This window comes from Pteropus alecto, unplaced genomic scaffold, assembly GCF_000325575.1.
Source record: "Pteropus alecto unplaced genomic scaffold, ASM32557v1 scaffold196, whole genome shotgun sequence".
Taxonomy (NCBI): Eukaryota; Metazoa; Chordata; class Mammalia; order Chiroptera; family Pteropodidae; genus Pteropus; species Pteropus alecto.
In genome coordinates this window covers 666851-675023 of record NW_006439717.1, presented here as the reverse complement: position 1 = coordinate 675023, position 8173 = coordinate 666851, and the positions used below count along the sequence as shown (strand labels likewise).

The window sequence follows — 8173 nt, the reverse complement described above, 5'->3', positions numbered from 1 at the left end:
TTAAAGCAAAACCGAACCGGCTATGCCCGCTCCCGTCGCATGGACAAAGTGACCTAAGGCCCTCACCTCCTTAGGGGACTCGCTGGCATCCCCAAAGGGGCTGTGCTCCCGGAGGGGCTGGGACGGTTGCCGAGTAGAGGGGACGTCCCGGGGTCCGCTGCCCACCACCAGGACTGCCCAGCTCTGGGGGTCGAGGATTGATTGCCAAGCGCCGTGCAGGCTGGCACTATGCCCGCTTTTCCCAAAACGCCCCCGCCTCAATCCGGGAGGCGAGCCTGGTCTGGGTCAGGGAGAGGCCCGCGACCGTGGGACTGCCCCGCACTGCCCGGCCGGGCCGCCCGCCCCCGCCACCGGGCTGCAGGGAGCTGTATGGCGCTGTCCTCAGGGAATCGCATCGCTCCAGCTCCGCGGTGGGGTGAGGCTGAGTAAGGATGCCGGGTCGCAGGAGGAAAAGGAGGAACTCGACCCAGGGCCCGAAGAGGAGGAAGTGGGGAGACCACGGCCGGAGATAAAAGCCGTGCAGAAGCGACAGTCGGGAGGAGAGTCGAGTCTGAGCATAGTCTCCTCCGGAGCCTGTGAGTTGAGCGCAGGAGCCGCCTGGAGCGCACCATGCGCGGGTCTCCCGCCGGCGGGCCAGTCTATACCGCCGCCTGGGTAACTTGGCCCGGGCAGGTCTCACGCTGCCCCGTCAGGGCGACGTGCGGGGTCCGGGACAGCGGCGAGCCCAGGGCGGCCACAAAGTCCCCTCCCTGCGCGCGGCGCTGGCCCCTGAGCGCTGGAGCCGCCCACTGCCCCCCCGCGCTGGCCCCGCTCGGGGGCGCCCGCCCTCTATATAGCGCACCCCTGCAGGGCCGGTGCCAGGCCACCAGCCGCGCAGTGGGAGAGGGCTCCGCGCCTGGGAGCCAGTCCCCTGCCCCCAGCGCCGCCGCTGCCCCGACGGGTACTTCCCGCTACCATCTGGCCCCCGAGGCCACCATGAAGAAGGAGGTGTGCTCCGTGGCCTTCATCAAGGCCGTTTTCACCGAGTTCCTGGCCACCCTCATCTTCGTCTTCTTCGGCCTCGGATCGGCCCTCCAGTGGCCGTCGGCGCTGCCTTCCATCTTGCAGATCTCGCTGGCTTTTGGCCTGGCCATAGGCACCTTGGCCCAGGCCCTGGGGCCTGTGAGTGGCGGCCACATCAATCCCGCCATCACACTGGCCCTCTTAGTGGGCAACCAGATCTCCCTGCTCCGGGCTACCTTCTACGTGGTGGCCCAGCTGCTGGGAGCTATTGCGGGAGCAGGCATCCTCTATGGGCTAGCACCAACAAATGCCCGGGGCAATCTGGCTGTCAATGCGGTGAGTGCCAATGGGGTTTGGGTCAAGGACCTTGGGGTGGGATTGGGACCAGGCCCCCATACCCTATCTCAAGAACGGGTGCCACTGAGTGGGCCCATACGCACCCTTGCAAGGAAGGCAGAGCCTCCCAAGGCCAAGAAGATGAATCCCCAGGCTGGTGTGTGCCGGGGCTCAGGCCCCCTCTTTCATACCCACATCCTCTGCCCAGCTCTCCTCCTGCTGCTACTTCCTGGCTCCTCTCCTGGTGTCTGTTACCCCTCCTTTCTCATCCAAACCTTGTGCCTTTTCTCCCATCTCACTCCTGAATTCTGTCTTCTTGAGCCCTTCATGGCCCTTGTCTGCTCCTCAGTGGTTTCTTGGAACCATCAGAGAGAGATGGGTTGTAATCCTGGCTTCCAATGACCCTGGTCTCTCTGGGTCTCATTTTTCTCAGCCATTATATGGAGATGGTCATAACCTACGCAGCAGGTGTCAAGAGATCCCATTTAGAAACCATGTTTTTGAAGCCCCTAATTTAGTTCCAGTGCATAGGGTCTCTGATGAATATTGGTTCCTGCTCCTGGCTCCCTACTGCCTTCCTCTCCCCAGCACCAGATTCAGCCCCCATGTCCCATGCAAACTGGGTTCATTAATCAAACACAGAGGAGGATTTTCTCAGCTATTGTCAAATTGTGAGTCAGCCGCACCGGAGAGACGGGTTTGAGGTTGGCACTGGCAGCAGGTCAGGCACGGGCGGGAGGTGGGCTGGGGTGCAGCAGGCAAACTGGGACGCTGCCCACAGGAGGGAGGGTAAATGCCAGCTTGTGGGGGTTGGGGACTGGGCAGAACCGTTGAAAGAACTGTGTCCAGGAAAAGCTCCCCTCACACTGTCCTTTGGCCTGTGCTCCAAGCATTGCACACACCGTGAATTATGCAGTCTCTTTTGTCAAATGACCTCCCTGACTTGATGTGCACTGGGCTCTAGGTGTCCTTGGAGGCCCAAAGCTCATCTCCACAAGCCCCTGGCCATAGAAGAAGAGGAAGGCCGGGGTCTTAACCCAACCTCCCATTCCAGCTCAACAACAACACAACGCCGGGCCAGGCCGTCGTGGTAGAGCTGATTCTGACCTTCCAGCTGGCGCTCTGTGTCTTCTCCTCCACCGACTCCCGCCGCACCAGCCCTGTGGGCTCCCCAGCCCTATCCATTGGCCTGTCGGTCACACTGGGCCATCTCGTGGGGGTGAGCAGAGCTGCCACATGGCTGGTGTTGTGGGAAGCCCCTCAAGGCAAATAATGGGGCCCTAGAGTAGCACCCCTCTGGACCAACAAGCCCTACAATTTGGGTCTGGAGTGGGGCTGCTATACTCTGGCGCAGACTTGAACCCTCAAATCTTTCTGTAGCCTGAGGAAAGGTAGGAGAGGTAGGAACTGAGGTGGGGCCGGGAAACCAAGCCTGAGCTCAAGACAGATAAGAGAAGAGGGGTGCGTAGGGACCTATGGAGGAAGAAGTCACCAGCCTAGGAATTAGGAGACTTGAGTTTGACCTGGCTGAGCCCCTGTACTGGTGGGTGCACCTGAGACAGTTGGGGGCCCTGTGGGAGTGGACAAGCACATTCCCCCTCCTCACTATATCCCTCTCTCTGTCTAGATCTACTTCACCGGCTGCTCCATGAACCCAGCCCGCTCTTTTGGCCCCGCAGTTTCAGCCCTGCACACTGGGTGAGTCTGGGCCTCCCCTGCTGGGTCCCTGGCAATGAGGGCCTGGACATCCAGCTATGGCAGCCAAGAGCTAACTGGACTTTCTGGATGCTGTGGGCCCAGAGCTTGGGGGTGGCTCCCGAGAGTGGTAGCTGGAGAGAGAAGGGAACACAGTAGGGAATGGATGCAGCCAGAACAAGGGCAGAGGTAGATGTATATGTCTTGAGCCCTTGGGGCCAGGGGACCCTGGTTGGGGGGCTGGAGGGGGTACCATGTGTGTCTATCCCTCTAGGGGAGGGAGGGGATCTGTACCTGTGAGTTGATCTGAAGATTTCGTCTGTCCCTCTGGGGGTCTGTGTGTCTGTCCTCTCTGATGTTTTATTTATCTCCCTTTGTTGAGGGGTTGGAAGAATCTTCCTTTCTATGTATGAGTCTGTCCCTCTAGACAATCTGTCACCTCCTGTGAGGGCTCATGGTTTCTCTCCAGTCTGTCTCTATCCTAACATAGAAGGGAGAGAAATTCTGTTCTTCTCTCTGAGGATCTATATGTCTGTTCCTCTGAAGCTTCATTTGTCTCTCTTTAGGGTAGTGTTGAAGGGGCCCTGTCTCTCTAGAGATATATCTGTCTCCCTTAAGTATGTGGTTGTCTCTGGTCCATGTCCCTGTCATTGGAGTGTGGTGTCAGTATATCTGTCTCTGAGGTGGGGGAAGTCTTTCCTTCTGGAAGTCTGGAAGTCTGTATATCCATCTCCTCTGAGGGTCCATGAGTCTGTCCTCTGGGGGGAAGGGGTTGATTTCTGAGGCCTGGGGCTCAGCCCCCTGATGCTGCCCTGTCTCCACCAGGTATTCTGGGTGGGGCCCATCGTGGGAGCTGCTTTGGCTGCCATTCTCTACTTCTACCTGCTCTTCCCCAACTCCCTGAGCCTGAGTGAGCGTGTGGCTGTCGTCAAGGGCACATATGAGCCTGAAGAGGACTGGGAGGAGCAGCGGGAGGAGCGGAAGAAAACCATGGAGCTGACTGCCCGCTGACCAGCATCAGGCAGGAGCCAGCCCCTCAGCCCCTGAACCACAGGGGAAAAAAAAGAAAAAGAAAAAGAAAAACATGACAGCAAAGCTTCCTTCCCCCACAGCTGGGTCCTCTGGGTTGGGGAGGAGGTACTGGCTCCCCAGGCTCCACAGTTAGAAATGGGAGCAGGGATCCATGATGGGGCTCTGGGTGGTGGCCAGGGGCTGGGGTCTGATGGAAAGGGTATCTCTTTGGGACATAGCAGGCTGCTGCCACGAGGTCAGACCTCAGAGATTATGAATGCAGCTCCAAGCTCGCAGGCTGCCCCAGGGCCAGGCCGAGAGGGGGTGGCCTGCACTCTTCATCCCCCACTCTCCCTAGATCCTCTTCAAGAGCCAAAGGGATCCTAGCCCCTAGGACAGCAGAGGCTGACTCTCCCCAGAGCTCCTTAGGAGGGAGACAGACTGGTTCATTAAATGCTGCCTTATTTATTTCTGCTTAAAGATTCATGGGGTAGGGCTGCTGGTGTTTAGGGTGGGGACTTCCCAATAAACCACTGACGTTCATGTACTGCCTCATCTCTCCCCAGAAGCCTCTTCTTGGGACACTCTGGCTCATCGCCTCCCCTCTTCATTATCCCAAACCCTCCCCTATGGATCCCCATGGGCTCCATAGTCCTGTGAAAAAACCAGGGAAGCTGAGGCCAGGAGAGGCCTAGAGAGTCAGATATGGGGGTGGGGAAAGTGAGGAGGGCAAGGTCAAATATAGAAATGGAGCTAGAGGTCAGGAGGGGGCAGTGGGAGCAGAGGAGACATTCTCCTCACTGAGTCTCCCGCCCTAGCTATGTCAAGTCCCTGCCATTTGAGGAGGGTGTGCCAGGCACGGTGGAGAAGTAAACAGCCAGCAGCCTCTTGAGATGCCAAGGGGGTGACCAGCACCCTTAGTGAGGAGGGCAAGGTCAAATATAGAAATGGAGCTAGAGGTCAGGAGGGGGCAGTGGGAGCAGAGGAGACATTCTCCTCACTGAGTCTCCCGCCCTAGCTATGTCAAGTCCCTGCCATTTGAGGAGGGTGTGCCAGGCACGGTGGAGAAGTAAACAGCCAGCAGCCTCTTGAGATGCCAAGGGGGTGACCAGCTAGGTCTGTCATTGGGAGGAAGCACAGCCCTAGACTTCCTTCTCTGCACTTCAATGTTCCAAAAAGGTGCCATGTTGAGAGCCTATGCTTAGAGAGAGCAACCCTTCCCCCCGCCCCAGCCACACACACACCCAAAAGCCACACCTGGCCCGGTTCTTCTCTGGTATCCTCTCCCCTGCCTCTACAGGCCCATGTCTCCACCATCTTCTCTTCTGGGCCTGCAGCTCCGCTGTCCCCTTGCCCACTGACACACCTTAGGAAATCTCCTTAACTCACCAAGCCTCCATCTCTTAAACTATTAAATGAGAATTAAAACCGCTTCCCTCACAGTGTTGTGGGGATCAAGATGAGATGAAGGAGTCAGATTCCTGGGGCCTGTTTGCTCTCTGTGGGGAAGAGGGTGGAATGCAGATGAGCAGCTCAAGACACAGCCCTGCATAGTTAAGGAGTCCGGGTTGGAGTTCAAGTCTTCCTGTGCAACTTCAAGTAACACAAGCTCTCTGAGTTTTAATTACCGTACCTCATCTGTAAAATGGGGATTCTTGTATCCACCTCGTGCGTGGTTGTGAGGATAAGATGAGACAATGGATGGAAGTAAAACCATTGTGTAAACAGGGCCAAGCACCTCAGAGTGAGTGTTCAATAAACTAGTGTGAAAAGAAACCCTCATGTAAACATCTGGGACCCCAGCCACACCCCAGTTCTGAGCTTCTGTTTTCCTGAGTGTTTGAACCTGAGCACCTGCTTCTCTGTGGTGTGGGAACCTCTCCCCGTGGTCTTCAGTTTTGCCTCAGAAGAGGAGGGGCCAGTAGGGCCAGGAAATGGGCCGGGAAGGGGTGGGAGAGAATATGCACCCTGCTGACAAGGGTCAGTCCCAGGAGCTGGAGATGAGAGCCGCGGAGTCCCCAGCCCTTCTCCACACTTGAGTCGAATATCTGTACATGGGAGCTGCGACCGCCCTGCCCTGCCCTGCCTGCCGTATCGGCATAGTTAACACCAAATGGCAGTGCTCATGTGAGATCCTCAAGGAGCAGTCCCCTACCGGTCACCGTCGGCGCACACCCCAGCCCGGCCGCAAGTGCCAGCTCCGACCTGCAGGGGGGGATGTCGTCCACCAAATGCACAGCTGCTGCTCTTCCTCGTCCCTGAGTCCTGAGGCTGGGCTCCAGCCAGATGGGGTGTGGGGGGTGGAGGACAAGGGGAGTCTCTCAGGCTGGGTCCCCAGGAGCCACCGGGAAGCAGCTACCCGCAGTCCACCCTCATCCCACCATCCGAGAGTGGGTGCAGAAGAGAGGGGATCTCTTTCCCACTCAGTCTCCACAAGACTCAGGTACTGACACAGCCATGACTGTGAGGCTGGCCTCTCCCCAGCAAAGCTGGCCCAGCAACTTGCGTTCCTTTGTGAGCCTGTGGGGGACAGACCCTCGGGGTGGGTGGGGCACCCAGTACGAGGGAGTTCCAAGCACGGACAGAGGGCGAGGGTCCGCCCAGGGCTTTGAGTGGACAAGTTGCGGCGGTTGGGCCGTGTGGTCAGCAGAGGGCGCTGTGCTCCTTGGTGGCTGATTCTCCACTCGCTGCTTAGGTCCAGTCTCACAAAGACCTGCGCACACAGGAACACGCACACCCTAGTCCCGCACAGCCACACCGACCTTCAGTTGTACGGAGGGGCTGCGTATTCTCGGCAGGGATTGCTCACTCCGTGTGTATGAGAACCTTGTCAATCCTCCCCCAATTCTCTCTCACAGGGCTGCTCGGGACCAGAACTAGAAGCCTTGACTCCATGTATTCTCCAAGAGGCAAACGTGTGTGTCATACCCATGCACATACACGTTCAGTTGCCCCTTTGACCCTCTGCTTTACCTGAAGATGGAACCCAGAAAGACTCTTGGTTCTTCTCTGGGAGGCTTTCTCCTGGTCTCACTCCCCGTCTGTCCAGGGGCTGCCAGTTTTCACCAGATAGGAAGATAGACAGGGTGACTTCATGGAGAGAGAGAACTGGGGGTAAAGGCGGAGAATGGACAGAAGGTTGGCTGTCTAGATGGATGGACAGGAGGAGGGGCTGTTGGAGGATCAGCTTTCTCAGCCCCTCTCTGTACCTCAGCTTCCTCCTGAGTCAGGTGTGAATGAGATCAGAACTCCTTACCTTTGTGGGGATTGGTGAGATGATGTGAGGGAAGCTACCTTGAATTCTTCCCTTTCTGACGTGTTTTTATTGTCCCTCCTCTGCTCCCCCAGTACCTTCCTCCTTCCGCTCCCCCTTGTTCCCCTACCTCCCTCAAGCCCTGAGAGAACCTCGGTCAGAGCTCATAATTCCCCCTTGTGCACATGCGCGCGCGCGCACACACACACACACACACACACACACACACACACACACATTCTCACATACACCTTCCCACAGAGGTGCCCACCCCAGCAGTCTGAGAAGCCCAGAGAGGCCTCTGGGAAGTTAAGAGCACACAACCACCTGACAGACAGCTAGCTATAGGTAGCCATGTGTGGGGCCTTGGCAAAGGCCTCTGAGCATGAGCGACTTCAAAGCATAACACTAGAGCCCAAGACTGGCTGGGCCTAGCAAGGTGCTGACTGGAACTGGAGCAAGCCCTGGCCAATGCCTGACTAGCTTCAGGGGTTGAAGAAATTTGTCGCAGGCCAGGTAGGGCCACCGGAGGCTCTGTTCTAGGTCAGCTGGAACACAGGGCTGCTGCTGCACTTAATGATTTCAGCCTCCGGGGCCCAGAGCAGGGGCTGCAGGTGCTGCTTGTCCTGGAGCTGCCACAGCACCAGGACCCTCCCACCCCAGCCTGGTCCTCACAGCTGTCTCACTTTTAGAGAGTGGCAATCCTAATAACCAACATTTTCTGACTCAGCGACACTCTCCTAGATATTAGCACATTTATTCCTAGTGACACACGGGGAGGTAGGAATTTTCACGTCCATCTTATAAGTGGGGAACCCGAGATCACAGAAGTTCAGCACTGGTGAGGGGTAAAATACACAAAGCGATATTCACATA

General features: G+C 57.4%; 1 protein-coding gene across 1 annotated transcript; it reads left to right on the top strand.

Moving 5' to 3' along the window:
- The first annotated feature begins 975 nt into the window (after nucleotides 1-975).
- On the top strand, nucleotides 976-4939 carry LOC102886838 (aquaporin-5). Its single transcript, XM_006916902.2, is given in 5 exon segments — nucleotides 976-1338; nucleotides 2393-2557; nucleotides 2966-3014; nucleotides 3017-3036; nucleotides 3859-4939. Coding segments are annotated over 5 exon segments (783 nt in total). The 3' UTR covers nucleotides 4045-4939.
- Nucleotides 4940-8173: the final 3234 nt, after the last annotated feature.